This window comes from Sphaerodactylus townsendi, linkage group LG01 (genome assembly GCF_021028975.2).
Source record: "Sphaerodactylus townsendi isolate TG3544 linkage group LG01, MPM_Stown_v2.3, whole genome shotgun sequence".
NCBI lineage: Eukaryota > Metazoa > Chordata > Lepidosauria > Squamata > Sphaerodactylidae > Sphaerodactylus > Sphaerodactylus townsendi.
In genome coordinates this window covers 73,716,910-73,738,412 of record NC_059425.1, presented here as the reverse complement: position 1 = coordinate 73,738,412, position 21,503 = coordinate 73,716,910, and the positions used below count along the sequence as shown (strand labels likewise).

Here is a 21,503-nt window from a genome sequence, read left to right as displayed (position 1 = left end):
GAATTGTAGATCATAAACATCTGGAGGACCATAGGTTGGAGACCCCTGGCCTAGAAGTTTCAGATGGTCCAGAATACTGCAGCCAGAATGTTGACTGGAGTGGACCATAGGGATCAAATCAATCCAGTCTTGTTCCATGTATTCTGACTCCCAGTTTGCATCCAGGCTCAACTCAAGATATTTGGATTGACTTTTAAAGCCCTTTATGGGTTGGGCCCATCATAACTGAAGACCTTTCCCATACGGACCTACTTCAGTTACCTTCAGTCTGCCATTTGAGGCTGGACTGGTATCATCTCAAGAAAGGGCCTTCTCAGCCGTGGCACCAAAACTTTGGAATTTGCTTCCCATGGAGATTTTTCAGTCTCCCAGGCTGGTCCGAAGGTAGTGGGTTATTTCAATTGATTGTTCACAATTAGAGTCTCCCAATACCATTGTTTTCTGCTGCCTTTTTTGTTTGGTGTGCCCCCATTGACTGTTGCTGGTTGTGCTGTGTTTGTTGTTGTGTTTTGATATTTTTATTGATGCAAATATTTTATATATACCGATTTTACATGCTGTTTTAATGCTTATGTTTTAATGTTTTGTTACTCCCTGTCTTGGGGACTCTAATTGGGTGGAAAAGCACCACAGAAATACAAACAAACAAAGGTGGTTTGGTAGACTAATGGTCCAGGAGCCTACGCCTTGCTTCATTTAGCATTGAGGTACTTTATCTTCTGTGGGGCATCTGAAGTGTACAAACCTGTATGTGCTGTTCAGCAGTGCTGCTCCCTTCTGCGCCTTAGACACACTGTTTTCCATCATTCTCAGCTGAAATGGTGTTTGTGTTGCACCAGTAGTCTACTTATGATTCATGGGCAGCCTGCATGTGGTATCCTTCTCAGGCCCATCTTCTTGGAATGATTTTGAACTGTTAATAATAATCAGGGATGTTTTGAAAATCAATTACAGATCCCGATAGTAGCTGTCTTAACTCCACAGATTTATTTCTGGAAGAATTGTACAGACAACAGTATTCTAAGAACCCTTACTGAAATAAAAATGATTTGTGTTTATGCAGTTCCAGTAGCAATTAGGCTGACAAAGGAACTAATTCATTGGGCATGATCTGTTTGAGCTAACCTGGTGTGGCTACAATCTATATTTAGCCCTGCTCAGTTACGTTTTGAAAGACTGATGAAGTAAAAATATCAACGACTCAGGCTTTAAGAAAGAAAAATTAATGTGTTATTCACAGGGCGGTCTCTAAGAGAATCACACCCAGCTAGACAAAGACCTTCATCTTTTATAGATACAAAGATTACATACATCACAATTCAAATCCCTCCTCTTTACATACATACCCAGTATTATCATGTTTCTCCAAGATCCAGCCCTCATGAGGTAAGCTAAAATTAAAATGACTGGTCTGCCTTTCTGAACAAAGACAGCATGGTGCCCCCCTCCCCTTCGGAGTGAGCTAAAGGGTGTCTGGCTTTTCTCAAGACAGACCCCTGAATTCCTGAGAGAAGAGCATATCAAGAGGGATACTTCTCCAGTGTAAAAAGATTTAACAGACATATCTTATTCATTTAAAATGTTAAAAATGATTATAAGAATATATGTGATCCTACTAGACTACATCTATGCATACCTTTCATATATCTCACTATCATTTCAGTGTTCATTAAAATATAGAAAAATACAATTTCACTGTTCCTACAAATTTTGTCTCCTTTGACTTCTGACCTCTGAACCATGTGCCACGCTGTACCACACATTCTTTAGTGGTGAGCTTTTGCCAACAACTAACTGCTAATCACTTGGCCTAGAGAGAAAACCTTTTTGAATCTTTGGTCACACTCGTTATATAGATCCATTATATATATTTGATATCAAATACAATTTTTAGGCATATTCTCCTATACCACACTGTCATGCAGAAGTGGCATGAACATCTTCCAGATTTGTTGCTAGTAGTAAAATGATGCTAACTGGTCTGTAACTTGGTGGAATTTCCTCTATTCAAACCATCCCCCCTTTTAAAGATAGAAACTATATCTGTACTTGTTTGCTTTTCTGCAACTTAGTTTATTTTCAATGAAGGAATAACCATTTTTTAAACTCCAAGGTTTCTTTGACTCCTTGTGCACTGTAGAGTCCACTTAACTAAATTCTGTACAGAAGTTAGTTCAAACTGGTTTGATAGGTTTTAAGTGCCTGATTTAAAGATATGATATAAATTGTAATGCCAATGTGCAACCCTAAATATGTTTGTTTGGATCTTTGCCTTATAATCAAGCAAATCAGGGCTCACTTGCATTTTCTGTGGCATAATTCTTATTACCAGAAATAAAAGTACCAGACAAAAGGGTAAATCTGAGTGTGCTGTGCAGGGTCTTTGGAAGTACAGTCTCAGTGGAAATGTGTCCAAGTAAGCATAGTTTGGATTTATTTACCTGTTAAACACAAAGATTACCATATCCTGACATCTCACTCCTTCCTACATTCTAAACAGCTTTATTGGATTATTATTTTTTTTGCTTTTAAGTCACAGCTGCCTTATGGCAACTCTGTAGGGTTTTTAAGGGAAAAGACTGGGAGGTGGTCCATGTCACAACTCTGGTGTTCCTTGGACGTCTCCTATCCAAATACTAGGTAGAGTCAGGGCTGAGAGTGTGTGACTGGCCCAAGGTCACCCAGCAGGCTTTTATGGCATGAGATGGGATTTGAACCTGGGTTTCCCAGGTTCTAGTCTGACATCACTACATCACGCTAATTAACTTTGGATTAATCAGTGCCTTTTCCCCCTGTGTGGCGGTTCCACCTTGATACATCCTGACATCACAAAACCGCTACAAAACCTTGCAGATGAGATATGTGTGAGTTCTTATTCACTGTAAAACTGGGGAGCACATCCTGCCTTGCCCCATAACTGTCATGGTTTTAGTTAACAATCTAATTAGAGCCTACATAAATGATGCATAATTGGCCCTGACCTGGATAGCGTCAAGCTAGCCTGATCTTATCTAATTTTGGAAGCTAAGGAGGATCGGCCCTGATCAGTATGTGGAGGGTAGACCACCAAAGAATACCAGGGTTCCTACTCAGAAGCAGCAATAGCAAACCACTTCTAACTTTTCTTGACATGAATATCCTGAGGGGTCTTGACAGCAAAAAAATAAATACAAAACTGCACAATGGATGGACTCTGCCTTTTGCAGAGAACACCCATATAAATACATTCTTTCTAAAGCTGAAGCCTGGTTTGTATCCTTGGCTTTCAGATAGACTTCCATCCACAAGAGCTGTCTGTACTTTTCCTTCCTATTCCATTTGCATCTTAAGAGCTGAGCCTTTTAGAAGGCTAGTGTGTCTCGGCTGTGAACTAGGAAGTCTGTAATTCAGATCTTACTTCTCTAGGCATAAGCATCAAGCCTCTGTCTCAGTTTCAGTGCGCCATGTGCAGTATGGAGATCATTTTTACATAGATGCTGCAGAACTGCTAATATAGAATATGTAAAGTTCTTGGAACTTTCTGCAGGAAATATATTACATGTTTTATTGTTGTTCTTTGCGTTTCTCAGCTCCATTTTTAGCACTATAAATCCAAAGGCAGCAATTCACAGGCCCCTGATCCAATTCCACTGATTTGTAGCCAGTGTAAGTAATTGAAATCAATTCTAGTTACTTTGATGTCTTTGACATGTCTATACTGTATATTTGCACTAAAATTAACTCCTTGCTGGAGTATTCTTGGCTGGTATTACTTAAAACACTGGAACTGCATCACACGTCTGTCCTATATCACATCTTAAACCTGTGCATTCATTTTCCCCCTCTCCTGTTTGCTTTCTTTGCTTTCTGGGAAATATTTAATATTTAGCAAAATTTGTAAAATTACAAACCTGTGCATAGCCAACATTATCAGAACTGACTGACCAGTGATATTTTGGCAGCATAATTCTACCTTTGAGCAGAATCATTCAAAAATAAAATGTTTTCCAATGCACTTTTGTAAGCAGTTGCTTAGCATTCAGTAGTGAATGAAAATAATGTTCCCAAGGATTCAGAGGCCTTTGCTGAAGTGGCACCTAGCATTGCATCAGAGGAGTTAGATAAATTTCTTCAGACACAAAATCTGTCATTTGTGAAGGTATGCTAACTTGCTGCCGTGCACATGTGAACTAAGCAGGATCTGTGCAAAACATTTGCAAGGAAATATCGCTTCTGTGATTTTTAAAAGTATGTGTGCCAGCCACATTTTAATTCATATGTTACACTGTGTGTACACAAATCTCAAAAAGCTGGGACCCAAATCCAGCTCACTATTGGGCAGCTGAGTCACTTGGCACCTTCTTCTTTAACTCCAAAGTGTGGTCCAAGCTTAGGTAGTCTTTTATGGATGGGGAGGGGGGAGAGTTGTCATTTTTAATCTGATGATTTCTGTGCTGAACACTACCAACCTCAGACACCTTGATAGTGTGTAGGATGAGCAGATAAGGTCATTGAACTCTTGTCTTGACATCTTGCTGAATATGCAGGCACATGGGCAGAGAACTTGCATGGAATGGAATGATATTTAAGAACTCCCTGGTCTGAAGCTGAAGTAGGAGGTTAAGTTTGCAGCCCTGGTTAATGTTTGACTTTCCTCTCAAGAGCAGTTCCTCCCACCCCCCACCCCCCTTTGCTTTGCTATATGCTATGCACACATATTTTCCGGGTGACTCTTTATACTGAATAAATCATTGCTTCTTTTTCTTTTGAACTGAATGTTATAACCTTGGGAAAGTGCTGAAGAGTTAGGGGATGAGTATTTTGATTTGTGTTTTTTATTAGGTATAATTGAAGCACAGGATGCTTTCACACATGCTGAATAATTGATTTTAGTCAACTTTTAATGCACTTTAATGATAATTTGCAAGTGGACTTTGCCATTTTACATACTAAAAGTGGATTGAAAGTGGATTGAACGTGCATTATTTGGCATATGTGAAAACACCGACAGTGTCTTACTTGCAGCCAGTTGCTGAAGGTGGAATAACATTCTTCTAATTCTGAATGGCCAGTCCTCACTGGAGTCTCTTAATTCAAATACTTTAAAGCCAATGCATAATTTAATCTCTATACTTTTCTCAATGATTGTGCTGTTGTGGATGCTGCATGTTTACATAAGTAAGAGACTGCTATTCAGAGCACGAAAGTGATATCCTGTGTAGAGTACTAGTCTGTGAGTAAATTGTTTTTCCTGTCCTTTAATATAAATATCCATCACAGCATTTTGAGGCTTTGGTGGCAGGCCTGGGAGCATGTGTGTGAGAGGCAAAGGAGTGAATCATCCCCAAAATGGGTAGGTAGGTGGAAGAGTTACAGGAAGCACGAGGGACTTCTAACAGCAGTCAGTCAGGATTAATGAAAAATGTTTTTTGAGGCCTGCAACATGAGATTTAAGTGAGATTTTTTTGTATTGATTTTATCCTGTCATTCCCCAAAAGTACAGTTGTTTTTGTGAGATTTTTCCTTTTTCAGTATTAAATAAAGATTGTGCATGCCTGGATCTCCATATGTGAGGATTACCTTCCTGGAATCCAGTTTTTATAGTATGTTGCTTCTCTCTGTGTTCCTTTGGATTGTCTCCCCTCCACTTTCATTGTTAGCAGAGAATGGAATTGTAGTGGTTGTTTGGGATAGCTAACCCAGCTAGCTTTTTGTACTCTCTTCCTTTCTCTTCCTTCTCTGCTTCCACACAGCAACAATTCTTCATGTAGCTGTTGTTCCCTTGGCAGTGGAACATCCAGATGGCAGTTTCCCCTCACATTTTTCATCTCAGCCCACTCCCTGGGGCTGCCATTTCTCCAGTGCATACCAGGTGGCTCTTTCTTAGGCTTTAAATAAAATAGAAGTTGACATATTGCTGTGAATTTTGCTGTAGACCTTTCATGCAAAGATGCAAGAAGAAAGGCAAATCTCTGCAATGAAAAGAACTGGAGCAGAGCTTCCCAACCTTGTTGAGCCCATGGTGGGCACTTTTGGAATTCTGACACTGAGTGGTGGGTGCAGCCACAAAATGTCTGCCACAGGAGATAAAGCCACATGCACACAGGAAACCCCAGAGCATGGGAGAATTAAAAATTTAAAAATACACAGGAGAAGAGGGATGGGAGAGAATAAAACAAGAATACACAGGGAAAGAAAGATGGGAGAGAATGAAACGAATACTAGGCTGCTGTCACTGAAACAATCTGCAAAGTACAGTAGGAGCCCCCTGATTCTTAACTTTCTCTGACATAGTACCTAAAAGTCTCAAATGCTGGCACATGTTTGTCCTGTTGGCCCTGATAGAGGCTGCCCCCTCAGAACCACCTTAGAACAAAACCAGTTGGCCTATTGTATATTTTCTTTGTAAAGGCATTTAACCTAATAGACATTTTTCTGGCGTGTGTGTGTATATATGTATATATATGTATGTGTGTGTGTATAATTATTGTGAAGGCAACTGTGTATGTCTGATATTGTGTACTGTATAAAGGTAAAGGTAAAGTTTCCCCTTCAGTCGTATCTGACCCTGGGGTACCACTGCAAGCAGTGATTTTATAGTCAAGCCGCTTTTGTGGGGTAGTTTGCATTGCTTTCCCCGGCTATTCTTTACCCCCTACCTATGAGCTAGGTACTCATTTACCAACCAAGAAATGGATGGATGGCTGAGTTGACCATGAGCCAGCTGCCAGGATATCTGACTCACAGGGGGCTCGAACTCCTGACCATGTGAGTGGCAGTGCAAGCACTTCACCACTACGCCACACGGCTCCTAGTGTACTGTATACCAGTGAGTAAAAAGCAGAAGACGTTTAGAAATTTATTTTTGGAATCTGTAGGGTGTTTTAATCTTTTAGCTTTCAGGTGCAGAGTGGTGTCATTATTACCTAATGGTACACCAATCCTCATAATTGTGATGGTTAGAACAAAACCATTCATTATTATTCTTACACGTCCTAGAACACAGATGTCCTCAGCATCCCTGCACAATTTGCTTCACCACTCAGCCTCTCTTTAAGACAGGAAATTTCCTTCCTACGAATCTAGATCAGTCCCTCCTGCAATTTAAGATTTTTTTTTGTTGTCCTTTAGACTCTCTGATAAACTTTTTTATGGCAGCCCTTGAACTAATTAAAAGGAATGCTCTGATCCTCTAATCCCTAATATCAGGAGTCCAGATTCCATTCTTGTACCTGCTCATGAAAGGATCTGAACTCCCTTGAAGTCTGGTGCAGCAGTTGCATCTTCTTCTAGACTCTATAAGCAAGGTACTGCTGTCAGAAAGGGCAGTCAGCCAGGTGTGAAATTCCACCCCTTTGCTTGTTCATAAGGCTGTGGTAAGATTAAAGTGACAGGAATAGACTGTAAACAAACTAGGCTGGTTAGCATCGCTCTGCCAAGTGGAACTAGGGAAGACTGGAAAAAGGACCTCCCTTTAGCTTGGATGTTGTATTTTTCCATATCTAAGGTCAGTCACTCTTAATATAGCCCACGATCTACTTAACTGTCGGTCTGAATTTGACGTCTATCCCTATTTAAGCTGGTGCTTTTTGCCCGAGCTGGCCAGTTTTCCTGTTGCCTATGCCAGGTAGTTCTCCTCACTGCTTCCTGTTTCCACTGCTTCAGAAAACAGAGAAGCTGAAGTAAGAATGATTGTCCAATTATAGCAATGTGTCGTAATTGAACTCTGCATTTATGCTGGGCCTTGCTATACCATTTCTAGTCACAACTCTGCAGAGAGTTTAAGAACTGTCTATGCCATTTCATTATGAGGAAAGCCGCTCTGAGATACTGCTGAATAGATCAGTTTGTGCAGATGAACCGGGCTAGAGGCTGAATATATCCTTCACTAGAGGCTGAATATATCCTTCATCAATTTGTAGAAAATTGCATGTGCATCCTATAATTGGGAAAAAGTAAATAATGAAAATATACAATTGCTATGAATTACCCTTGAATTATATTCATCCATCAAGGAATTCAGGCTGGCAGGTCAGGAGTTTATCTCGCTTTATTACAGATCTTGCTTTTTAGGGTGTGCTTAAAGAGGGTAACTTGCTCAAGTGAGTTTCTCAAGAGGGATTTGAACTTAGGTCTCTAATACTACAAAAAGAGAAAAGAAACTGGGGTACAGTGTGACCAGTGCAAAATGAAAAAGAACCACCGCCCCCTTGGCTGCTGAAAGAACAACCCAAAATCTTTAATGTTGCAAGAGTATTTTAAAGTGCAGCAATATATAAAAGTGCAGTGCAATAAAACTACTTACATATAGTGCAATAAAACTACATAATACTATCACAGTCTTGGCAGCATACAAATAAATGTGCAAAGAAGCATTTAGCACCTTTACACCATATTGTCTCTCTATAAGCGATTGTGGGAAAGTTACTGGTTGAAAATTAACCAATCTATTCACTGGTCAGAAACAAGCCTTCGACAGTACAACAAGCCCTTTATTTCTGTTCTTCCTCGAACTTCTCCATCTGCAAAATGGAGATATCTCCAATGTCAGCAAGCAAGTTATATTAGAAAGTCACTCTTCTCAGTTAGTAAAGGGTTGGTTCTTTTGACCCAAGGCAGCAAAATTGAAAATAACTAGCGGGCCCGGCCACGCGTTGCTGGGGCTGAGTCTGGTGAAGTGGAAAAGAAAGAAAAAGGGAAGCGAACGGTTCAAACATGTGTCATTGCACAATGATTGCAAGGGAGGGGAGGGGCAAGGGGCCCCTCGCTCCCCTCCCTCTCTCCCATTCCCTTGCATGGCAACCTGGCCGGTCCCTCCCTAACATTCCCCTTCCTCTGCTAGGGTGGGTGGGCCATGTGCAGGTGGCGGGTCCTGTCCCTTTCACTCCCTTCCCTTGCAGGCAAATTATCTAGCGTAAAACATGCTGGGAGGCATGAGCTACGTTGTATTCAAATTTCAGAGCGTTTGGTCCAGCAAACCCCCGGACCTGGCCCTCCCTCACCTTCCCCTTCCTCCGCTAGGGTGGGTGGGCCATGTCCAGATAGCCCGCCCCGTCCCTTTCACTCCATAAGGCAGTGGTTTTCAAGGAAGGCATGGTTGGTTCCCTTGTATCAGAGGGTGTTGCTTTGACGGCCAGCAGATAGCGCTGTTGCGAAACAGAACTGTGGTTCCAACTGTCACAGGTGTGGTATGTACACAGTAACTGGCACAGTTGTGGCATGTACACAACAAGAGGTGTGGAAACAGTATGGGAACCTGGCCGCACGTGAATGCGACGTTGTGTGAAAATTTCAAAGCAATCGGTCCAGTAGTTTGGGAGATTATCTGTCAGCAGAAAAACGAACTGATAGATTTTTATATATATATAGATTTGCTTTATTTTTATAATTAAAAATAGAATGAATGGTGTCTTCATCTGCAGATCATCCCATTGGGGTAAAAAATGCTTTAATGAAGAGGTAATGGTTTCCTAAAAGGATGAAATCAGCCAGTCAGATTCCCCAATACTAATCAGAAGCTCTGTTGGGCAGAAATGGTGTTGGGGGTGCCATGGTGCCCATGGGTATGAGGTTGTGACCCCCTGGTAGTAAATCTTGCATCATGTTTAATCCTCTCTGTATCAGTCATGGCATACTTAAAACAAAACAAAACATGGATTGAACTTTCAAAAGAATTGTCTGGATTCTTCCTCTCCAAAGAAAATTTTTTTAAAAGTTTTTAAAAACACCAGTTGGCAACTCCAGCCACTTGATAGTTCTTCAGGTAAATCTTTTGATCCTTGCTTATGGTGGAAGAGGCAGAATGTTACAATAGGGTGATAAATAAGGCAGTTCCTCTTAAAGTTCTCCTCTTGCAGGGAAAGGCCCTTGAGAACATGTGCTTAGACCTTGTCAGCCTTCTCTGGTGAGATAGCAACAGAAATTGGTAGATCCTACTGTCTCCTTGTCTGTGGTTCCTCATAGCACTTTAGAGGAAGCGAAAATAATCTTCTTTTAAAGCAAGTATATTTTTTGAAAACCAGAAAAAGCCACTGGCAAAAATAAGGCAAAGGTTATATTTGAATATTGGCTGCAAAAGTTTAAAATAGCTTGAATCCTGAAGGGATCACCTTCTCCTATACGTCCTGCTGGAGTATCTGCAGTTGACCAAGAATCCTTTCTTGACCATAATGTATTTGCACTCCCAGAGTGAGGCCTTCTGGGTTGTTGCTCCACAGTTGAGGGATTCCCACCTCTTGGAGACATTCCAGATCTCAATGTTTGAATACACAACAGCTTTACTTCAAATACAGGAGAGAAGGAGGGCGTCTAGCTGAGATATAAATTTTGTTGATGGAGACTTGAAATTGTAAACTTGTTTGGGGGTGCTAACCTACCCTATGCACAAAGTGGGCTAGAAACCCAAATATGCCCTCACATCCCTCCCCCCCCCCAGTCCATATACTGACTTGTTGTTTGGTCGAGGTGGGGGAGGGCAGCTGCCCATATGGGGGTGGGGGGTGGAAAACTCAGATTTTGCATTGGGATACATTTTCCCTAGATACACCTCTGCCTCCCTGCTGATGTGACTGTATGCCAGTTACTCTCTCTCTCAGCATGTTTCACAGGGTTTTTGTAAAGATAGTGTCGTTTACCACCCTGAGCTATAGAAGGAAAGAAAGGGGGGAAATGTGATAATTCCTTGGAGAAGCCTCTGTTCCATAGCCTTGGAAAAGTATTCTTATCTATTCTCCTCTTGAATCTAGCTACTTTAGACTTGGGTTTGATAAGTGTGGAAGCTTAGGGATCAGTTAGTATTGATAGAATTGTGGTATTTATAAGCAGAGTATCCTATACAGGATACTCAGGAAAAGCTCTTGAAGATCATGGCAGAGATTTTTTTTTCTTCCTTTTTCTTGCCTTTTAACATTCAGCCTGATGAAAAGTTCTGAAGAACTGAAGCTTGGATATTGTGTCATTTTATTTTTGGTTGGCCTTACTAAAAGGAACAAGAGCCCCAAGGCACAGAGTGGTAAGCTGCAATAATGCAGTCAAAGCTCTGCTCTCAACCTGAGTTCAATCCTGACGAAGTCAGTTTCAGGTAGCCAGTGCAAGGTTGACTCAGCCTTCCACCTTCCAAAGTCAGTAAAATGACTGCCCAGCTTGTTGGGGATAAAATGTAGAAGACTGGGAAAGGCAATGGCAAACCACATCATAGTCTGCCTGGTAAACACCATGATGTGACGTCATCCTATTAGTCAATAATGACCCAGTACTTGCACAGAAGTTTACCTTTACCTTTTAATAAGGAACTTCCATGATATTTGTTTCTGGACTTTGCTGTGCACTCTGTCCTAGGGATAGTGATTTCTCTGCAAGGTAAAACCATTGCTTCTTGTCTGCTCTTCAGTATATAGTGGGTTTCTCAAACTTCATGAACACTTTTCAGGATCAGGTTGGAAGTTACCTCCATGCTACTTTCTCACTCCATAAAGTGCAAGAATTCCCCCTTAGTTAATACTGAACAAGTTTGGTTTTTTTCTTTTTTCACATTTAGTACTTATAAATATGACATTACCAAGCGTGCAACAGGTGGTATTTCATGGCCACCTTTTCTCTCCCCACAACAAGCATCTTGTGGGGTAGAAGTGGATGAGAGTGCTCTGAGAGAACTGTGATTAGCCCAAAGTCACCCAGCAGGCTTCACATGGAAGAGTCAGGAATCGAACCCAGTCCTCCAGATTAGATTAAGTGAGAATGTTGACTTGGAGGCCAGTCTTGAACTTGTGGAGGGCTGAACAAGACTCCTTTCATGAATCACAAATATCAGAACAGTATAAAAACAAAAGCTTATTCTTTGAATCAGTTCCATTTGCTGGCTTACTTTCATTTGATATTTCCAGCTGATTAGCAGTTATTCAGTTTTTGCATTTTGCATTGTGCCCCCTCTGCTACTCAGTTGGAACTTGATCATAGATTCTGACTCCCTCAGAGCCTTTTTTAACATTACTGTTGTGCAGTGGTGCTGACTCTCTGTATTTGCATAGTATTCCTATTCTGTAAGCTCTTTTTTTTTCATGCCTATGGTACAATATCTCATCTCTGCATAACAGGTAGAAGAAGTAATTGTGTGTTTATGTGTGTTGAAGGGACAATGCTACCCCACCTCTCATGAAAATGGACACCTGGCTAAACATCTCCTCTGGCACTGGGGAGAGAGCATGTGTAACCACCAAAAGAAATTGAAAATGGTGGTATTGGAGCTTTTCAAGATGGAATCAAATGGTGCACAACATCCAGGCAAGAAAATACAGTTTAAAAATACAATGTAAATACAAGTTTGCGAAACATGATAGAGTATCTCATTTTCCTCAGCTCTGATTTAATCACAGGAAACAGCCAGTGGAAGCCTAGAGCAACCACATTCCTCACATTGCTCACTGGGGAAAGAATCCCATTTCCACAGAATTGTGGTTGGTATGGTTGGGAAATGTGTGCTCCTAACAGAAGCATGTGGAAAGGCACATGTACTCAGTACAACAAATAAGAAAAAAAATGCACATGCATTATCAAATAACTAATAGATTAGAGATGAGGTTCCCATAAAAGTCTGGCAAACCTCTTCTTGCTTCCTTAGCTATGTCATCGGTGAAATTGCTTCTGCTCATTTATTTTGTTTTTTTGGCCATCAACTCACAGTTGACTTATGGCAGTGCGGGGCGGGGGTGGGGGTGTTTCAAGGCAAGAGACATATGGAGGTGGTTTGGCATTGCCTGGCTCCACACTACAGCCCCTGTATTCTTTGGTAGCCTTCCATCCAAATACTAGCCATGGTCAGGTCTCAGATAAATGGTGATGGAGCATATTTGGAGGCTTGTGTTCAATATTTTCTATCCATATTTGTGGTCAAGCTTAATGCCTGAAAATTAATCCCACAGAATATTTATGTTGCTGGTGAGAAATGCCTGGTCTTTCTTTAAACCTTAGGTAATAGTCAGCATTTCTAGATAAAATCTAGCTGGCCAAGTTTCATGTTGCAGCTTCCTTTTGTAGTAGTTTCATTGAAAAAGGTACATTTTAAGGTGGTAACAGAATGATCATGGTGATGAAAAATTACTTTTAAAGAACTGTTGTAAATCAATTGTAATACATTTAGGACTTGCTGCAATGAAGAGGCAAAATTGGCTCCCCCTTTTCTTTCAGGAGGCGCTCCATTGGCACAGAAGCCATGTCAGTCAGGGCCCCTCCCACCCAATGCACCTGCCTTTTCCTTTGTTTATTTTATCCATGGAATTCTTGCAATCTTTGGTATAAGTATTTCAAATGTCAAGCAGGGGCAGAAAAGAAACACATTTCACATGCATTCAGTAGGAACTAGGGTATTATTAGTAGTAGTAGTAGTACTAGCAGCAAAGCCCATTGCAGGGGAGATGCAATGGGCCCTAGCAAAGGGTTGAAGAGGAAGCATCTCCCCCTGCAATGTGCTTTAGTGGGGCTGTAGCAGGTAAAGCTTGGGATGGGAGGATGGTTGGAAGGTGGGTATTAAGGTGGGGGAGGATGGCAAGGTGAGGCTTGAGATGGAGATTGAAAAGTGAATATTAGGGTGGGGGCAGTTGAAAGATGTGGCTAGGAGTGGGGAGAGGGGTTGAAGGTGAGTATTGGGGTGGGAAAGATGGAAATGTGAGGGTTGGGGTGGGGGCGGGTTGAAAGGTGTGGATAGAAGTGGAGGGAGGGTGGCAAAGTGACCTTTGGGTGAGGGAGGGTGGCCAGGTGAATATTGGTGTGGGAAAGGGTTGAAAGATGTGGCTAAGGGTGGGGGAGGGTGGAATTTAGATAGTTGGAGTGGGAGAGGGAATCTTTGCTGGGCCCTCTGAGGGTCCGGCTGGACTTGTGGGGATGGGGGACAGCGGGAAGGTTTTCTTGATTCAATGTTTTATCATATCAGTCGTTATTTCCAGTTCTTGCATTTGTTTTTTGTCAGTACAGTTCTGAAAATTTTTATCCATCACTCCTTCTTGTTGTAATCCTTCTCGTTTTCCCATCGATCTTTCCAAAACTGATGTGTTGCATTTTTCTCTGTTTGTTTGTTTTGTTTTTGCTTTCAATATTGATCTTAATGTTGAGCCTTTGGTCTGATTGAAATTGTTTATTTTGTCTGTACTGGATGTTTCTTGCTTCATATCTTTCTTTCTTTTTCTTTCTTTTTTTTTTGCTGTGACTGTTATTGTTTGGTGATCTCCAGGATTTTTTCAATTGTTTTAGTGTCTAGCCAGTATCTTCTAATTAGTTCTTTCATGATCTTGCCATCTTTTAATCTTTGTTCCTTCATATTTTTCAGGTGATCTTAATTTTTTGAGCCTCTGTTACAGTCGAATTTTCCACTTTGGTTTTGATGTTTGATTTATCTTGGGTTTAGGTGTTTCAATGCCCAGTTCTCGTCTGACCACTATAGCCGTACTGTATATGAGCTGATTAGTTTGATGAAAGTCATTTCAATTGTCGTCTGTGCCTTGTTCACATCCCTCATTATGACTTTTGGGGGGCATCGTTTTCCCTCAGTTCTTTTTGTCTTTCAGTCCGTTCATCAGTTGCTTCCTTTGGGAACTTTCTCTGGTAGTTGCACTATCATTCCCTCTCCTGTACTGGCATTTTCATCTGGTAGTTCTACTACTATATCTCCTGATGTTTCCAGAGTATGTACTGTTCTTTCTTCAAGTGTTACACTTGATTTCTTTTCACATTTTTCCGGATTTCTTCCAATTCTGTCTCCATAAACACTTTATTCCATATGATTTGATCTGCCAGTCTTGGCTCAGTGATATTCGAACCTGGGTGTTTGTACATTGTACACAGTTTGTACATTCGCTTCAGGTATCCTCTTTTTTCTGGCTCTGAGTTGTAGTAACACGCCATGATGGCACAATTTTCTTGCACACTATACTTTTTAATGGTTGGTCCACTTTTAACCCACTTGTCGACCCATACACAGGGACCTCAGCATGCGACGCAGCCCTTGCTAACCCATGTGACAAACAATGCAGTATGAATTTTTTTTATTTGTTTCACCTTATTGTATGTGTTGGTGGACAGTTTGGTTTCTCAGGTGAGACCTGTCTCACTTGGGAGACTCTTCTGGTATTATACGTCCAGCATAGCTCTCAATATCATCGAAGCACACCAAGAAACGAACACGAAGGGATCTTTGCTTGATTGGGATCCATAGCTAGTGCTTTGTTATAGTATGAGAAGAGTATGAGCTGTTTATCTTCTTCATTTATACCCCATCTTTCCTCCAGTGGGAACCCTAAGTGGCTTACATCATTCTCCACTCCTCCATTTTATTCTCACAACAAGTCAGTGAGTAGTTTTGGGTGAGTGTATGTTCCTGGCCCAAGCTCACCCAATGAGCTTCCATGGCAGAGTGGGGATGTTAACCTGAATGTCTCAGATCCTAACCCCATACTCTAACCACTGTACTACACTTCCTATAGCCCCAATTCAAACTTCTGGGCGTCTTTAAGTAATACAGTCTCTGCTTTCCATCTGTGCTGAAGGTCTGCTAATATTGCACTGCCTTGCAGATCTATTTAAAGATGACTGGGAGTGCATGAGAGGTGCTCTGAGCAATTATTCAATGTGTTATATAATTAGGAAGTATGATAAAGATCTCAATGAGTTCTATTCTGTAAATATATTCATCCTGTTCACTGACCTGAACTTTATAAAAATTCTTTGCAGTTCCCAGTAGGATGTCTGTTCCATATCCCAAAGGCTCTAGTCCATACCTATATGTCCAAAAGGAAAAAAGAAAGGATAGTAGTAACCTGACAGTTATGTAAAACGGAGGCCTCTACAGCAAAAGATATCATGAGTTGGTTGTAATGGGGTGGGCTATATTTGCATAGTACCCTCTTTCTATATGTGCAAGAAGAAGCAAGCCTAATAAATTGAAATGGGGGGGGGGGGGTCCTGAGGTGGAAAATCCAGTTGGCATCCCTGCCGACCCTTTTACACAACCTCTCCATGGGCCATTCTCTTTCACATGATTAAGGGTTGCTCAGGAAATCCTTGTAGTAGAATGTGGGTCAGACTTGGCTAATGCTGGGTGCCAAAATCTGCATCCCATAAATGTGTCCCTCATAGTTTAAAATCACTTCTAGAGTCCTGAATAAGAGCTTCTGAGAATTCATTCTGGCCCTGGTGGTTCTCCTGTCTCATCAGAGGCTCCTTCTTGCTGTTAAAAAGCTGTGCCAATTCCCATCTCTCCTAACTTGCTGTCCACCCAAACCACTCACAGATTCTGTGTCTCTCTGGCTTCCCACTGGTATCTGCCTCATTATTTTCGCCCAATGGAGTTTGCGGTATTTGCTCCCACTTGCTGGCTCAAAGCTCATTGCTGCTGTTCTGCTTTTTTGTCTCATCATCCATCTATAGCTACGGCAGCATCTCCCTCTCTTTTTGCTTCGTCTCCTGAATTTAATGTAATGTGCTTCATGGCTCCCTTCCCAGATCCTTTGTGTCTCCTATTAAATAAGTGAAGTCCCGAGCTTGTGGTGATTCCCTGAAGGCATCACTTGCCAATCAATATTCTGCGTGGCTTTTTGTTTATCATTCTCTGCCAGCTTGAGCCCATGTGAGCATGCCTCATTCAAGTCCACAGAAATTAACTTCGGAAAGGCAGAGAAAAGGTTGTGTGATATAACTGTACAGGTTCTGCAGCAAAGCATAAATCATTACCAACCAGAAAATTGTTCTGTTGCTGTGCTGCTGCTGCTGTGGTTTTCAAGCTAAATAGAACTATGACCGAGTTTTTATTTGGGCGGGTGGCTTTGTTTTACTAGGCATTCTCCACTGTTCAGTGCGAGAGCTAAGCAGTCTGTTTTCCCCCTTTGATCTGCAGTTAGATTTAGATGTTAAGTAGGCTTCACAATTGTTTTAAGAAGCACAAATGTTCATTCTTTTTGTTCTCATTCCCTTTGACCTGAAGAAGCTGTTGCCTTCTTTTTTGCAAATAATTTGCTGTCCAATTAAAGAAAAGAAGAAGCTGTGACCCTATATCTTGTCCAGCTGAGCAGCACAAATGGTGCACTTGGCTAGTGTTGGATTTTTTGCACTAACACAGAATAATTTCAGCAAACACTTGGTGGGGCAGGGGGTGAGGTGCATTCGAATGGCAGGATAAAGATCATTTCACATTCTTGGTTCAGTACAATCAAGCAGTAAAGAAAGGAGCCAAATATCCTTTGTAGATCTTCTGTGTGTTTCCCAACTAGTGAGTCATATTCCACACAGCATGAAAAACTGGTTTATATATTCTGTAGGGGGAGGGGGGTTTCAACTACTTGGTACACTGCAGTTTCACTTGCAGTCTTCAGCATGCTAATATATTCCTTTTCATATTTTATACTGGCCAACTGTGAATATTTGAATCTGTAGGGTGACTATCAAAAGGAAAGACACTTGGGTTAATGCTATGGCAAGCTCAAGTCAATGAAGAAATATGGGAGAAGAGGCTACAGAGAATGAACTTGCTGCTGTTTGTGTGACAAAACTATGAGGAAGAATGCTATGGCAGAGGAAGGACTTGTCACATATACTCTGCTGTCAGGCAACAGTGAGCTTGAGTAAATTCCAGATATCTGATTAAGCAGAAACTTCGTATTTCAAGAATATACCACTTTTCATTAAGTGTTAATACCATGTGTAAATAATTTTTGAAGTAAATATTCCCTAGCCAGTTATTACCTCTCCCATTTGGGGGTTCCTTGGAGTTCTCTGACTGTCATCTCTGCAAAATAGGGTGCTACCATGGATGTACAAACTCCAGCCTGTCTCCTTGGTTGTTTTTCTTTAGCATAGAAACGAATTTCACTGTCTTCAAAATCTTTAGTTTTGTTCTATATTGTGCCACAGGAGCATGGTCATGAACACATTCTTACCAGATGCATAATTGATTTGTTTGTCTCAGTTTTGTTTGTTTCCAGCACTGAAAGGATGTCCTCTTGCACCAATGGTTGACAGGGTTCTCAATCCAGTAATCTGTCTCCACTTCCTTTTTAAGTTAAACCAAATTGTGCCAAATCTAAAACAGACAATCAATATCTCACTTGAGCCCCTATAGCACTGAAGATACCAGAGGAGCTAGGAGATGAAAGTGGGAGAAGTGGTCCTTCAAGAGATGTAGGATGGTTAAGAGCAGTGGAACTGGGTTTGATTCCTCACTCCTCCACATGAGCAGCAGACTCATCTGGTGAACTGGATTTTCCCCCCACTGCTACAGATTAAGCCTGCTGGGTGACCTTGGGCTAGCCACAGTTCTTCAGAACTCTCTCAGCCTCACCTACCTCACAAGGTGTCTGTTGTAGGGAGGGGAAGGGAAAGGAGTTTGTACGCCTCTTTGAGATTCCTTGTAGCATGGAAAGGTGGGGTTTAAATCCAAACTCTTCTTCTTAATTGTCCGTGGCTTTCTTCCTCTCTGAGGTATCAAATGGGCGGGGTTTTGACTGCTTTTTCTCTTCCTTTGGCAGGTAAGACGATGAAGCAATAGAGATGCTTCCCTTTCTGATAGCCATCCTGGGCTCAGCAGGGGCCAGCTGCAGGTCCTCCAACTGCAACAACAGCACCAAGGATTACTGCTACAGTGCCCGCATCCGCAGCACTGTGCTGCAAGGCTTACCCTTCGGAGGGGTGCCCACTGTCCTTGCCCTTGATTTTATGTGTTTTCTTGTAAGTATGCCAGCATGATGATACCCTGAATTGAATCAAGATCCCACTCTTAGCCAGCAACAAGCCAAAAGATATTTTGGTACCTGAGGCAGAAACCCCACATATGGCACCTTATATAGTTGTAAAAACATAACAATAAACTGGTTAACAGTTTGTTGCCCTTAATGGAACCCCAAAATCTGCTATCTAGGGCAAGTTGCCTCACTCTGCCTACTTTTACCTTTGACTCTCTAACTGCATCTTCAGTGCCATCATAATGCTCATTGTGAGAGGTACAATTCCCAGGGATAACCTCGCGACTGGTGGGAGATAGTCCCTCACAATGACAAAAACTTTTGGGCAAATTCTAGGGTACATCCCCAGCATGGTACCAAGACTTCAAAATCACTTTGGAAAGGATGTCCTCATGCAGCAATGGCAATCATTCCCCCCCCCCAAAAATATATTTGGCCAGCCTGCAGTTTTCACTGTGTGCAACTACTAGTAATATTCTGCAAAGTGGTTAACTTCCTTTTTAGCAAATAGACCAAAAGAGCTGATAAAGCTACCTTCACCTGTCCCAACCTTTGGGCTCGGTGGAGGACAGGAGTGAGGGGGACCTTGCCTTATTTCTCTTTATTTGCCTTTCTGCAGGTGCTGCTGTTTGTTTTTTCCATTCTACGTAAAGTGGCCTGGGACTATGGTCGCCTGGCTCTGGTGACTGATGCTGACAGGCAAGTACAGCGATTTCTTTTGACTAGATGGTGGGGAAACATCCTCTTGTGTGAAATGGCCACTGGGGCGAGGTTAGAATTTGAGCATTCCTGAAACAGAAGATCTAACAGGCCCTACAGCTTAAGACTTTGAATCAGAATCTCTTCTGGCAGCCTAAATGTATGCCCCTCCTCCTTATATACTAACATAGACCTAAATGCGGTTCATAAAGGGTTGTCTGAAAGAGTCTCAAGCGAAGACACTTGACTCGCAGGAGGCTCTGTAATAGGTATCCTATTGGGCATTTCAGGTTTCTGCTGTTTAGGAGCTCACTGTGCTCCATCCCAAAGTTCCTTGTGTTGTCAGCATCAAATGTTCAATTTCTAACCCACCTTATCCTTCAGGTGACATTATAAAGCAGCACAATGAGATCCTTTTTAACATTTATTATTCTTGGGGCAGAAATGAGAGGGACAAAGGTGCACGAGAAGTGGTTGTGGTGGGTTTTCCGGGTTGTGGGGCCATGGTCTGGTAGATCTTGTTCCTAACGTTTCGCCTGCATTTGTGACTGGCATCTTCAGAGGTGTATCACAAGGGGATACACTGTTACACACTGTGTCTAGTGAGAAGGGAATGTTTAGTGGGTATATATTGTCCATGTCCCAGGGTGGGGAACCAATCAGTAAGTGTTTGGGTGGAACTTGCTATGCAAAGGTGTGGTTGAGTGCATTGTATTGTGGGTGGGGTTATCAGTCCATTTACATTGTTAGTCACATTTGCATTCCCTGCAGCAGCAGCAGTATTGGTGAATGCAAATCCTGTGTCTGGGTGGAGTCCATTGTCCATGAATCCAGCATGCCCTTGGCCTTTGATTCTGGAAGGTTTGCAAAGTAATTTTAAGGAGTTTTAGATCTCAAAATGATGGACTGGTTTCTCCAAACTTCTGTGATCATGTTCTCCTGCCCAGATAATAAAACATTATTTCATGGTAGCGAATTGCATCACCTGTATTTGGTGGGAGAACACACTGGCCTGGTTATTTTTGTTCAGAGAGTTAAGAGGGAGCCTTGCACTTAAAGTTCACAGAAACTGACTTTGCCTGCCTGCCCATGTTTATATGTGTCAGTAATTTGTGGTACTCTGATGCTTGGGGCAGCTGGGAACAGAAGGATAGCTAGAAAGAAACTAATAAATGCAATCCAGGTGGCAAAACCTGAACTTGAAGGGAAAGAAATGCGAGGGAGAACCATCATAGCTACAGCTGGCAGAAATGCCAGGCTTTTCTAACACACCACCCTATGCTGCATGGTAGAAGTGACGTGATCTACTTACTTTCATCCCCACCCCTGCCCCGATCCTCTTTTGGTGAATCCTGGAAACATACAAGCACAATCATAACACTGAGATCCAAAAAGATGACCAAGGTTTTTGTGTAAGGGTAGGTAGTGTTGGTTGTATTAATTTGCTAGTGCAATGGAACCTCCTTACCAGCAGAACAGAGGGGAAGATAGATCTGTAACCGTCTGTAATACTTGCTGCTGGAACCTTTCTAGATGATACAAGCAGGAGACTGCAGTGTTCTACAAAAGGAAGTTTACTAAACACTTCAGTTCTTAAAGAGAAGAATATTACATAACTGCAACTGTACCCTTATTTAATTTCATTCCTATCTTGTTTTTCTTCCTGGAAGCACAAGGTGGCATACACAGGGTTTGAACCAGACTCCGAGCTGCGGAATGTTTGGTGTGTTTGGCACTAAAGAACAAGTTAAACCAAGAGCCCCATGCAGCCCATCTTACTTTTTCTACTGCCCCACCATTACAGTCCCTCTCTTTTTCACAATTTGTATCTATATGGTCTCAATACCAAGTGAAATCTAGTTTTGATTTTTCCTCCTTGCTAGAATTCAGGAAAAGGAAGGGTACTGAGTTTCCAAACCCCACATTCATTCTTAAAAGGGAGCCAGTGTGGTGTACTGGTTAGGGCACAGGTGTCAAACTTGCAGCCCTCCAGATGTTATGGACTACAGTTCCCATCATCCCCTGCCATCCCCTGGACTAGGCTCTGTGAATCTCCACTTGGCCCTTGAAGCTTCAGATGACCTTGGGCTAGTCTGACTGCCACAC

At 41.9% G+C, this 21,503-nt stretch overlaps 1 protein-coding gene across 3 annotated transcripts in view; it reads left to right on the top strand.

Moving 5' to 3' along the window:
• Nucleotides 1-21,503, top strand: part of TMEM63B (transmembrane protein 63B) — an 84,814-nt gene that overhangs the window by 20,911 nt on the left and 42,400 nt on the right. For all 3 annotated transcript variants that reach the window (XM_048483402.1, XM_048483393.1, XM_048483386.1), the window contains exons 2-3: nucleotides 18,486-18,684; nucleotides 19,318-19,397. In XM_048483402.1, coding sequence (XP_048339359.1) covers nucleotides 18,508-18,684; nucleotides 19,318-19,397 — 257 coding nt within the window. In that variant the 5' untranslated portion in view covers nucleotides 18,486-18,507. The remainder of the gene's footprint in view (nucleotides 1-18,485; nucleotides 18,685-19,317; nucleotides 19,398-21,503) is intronic.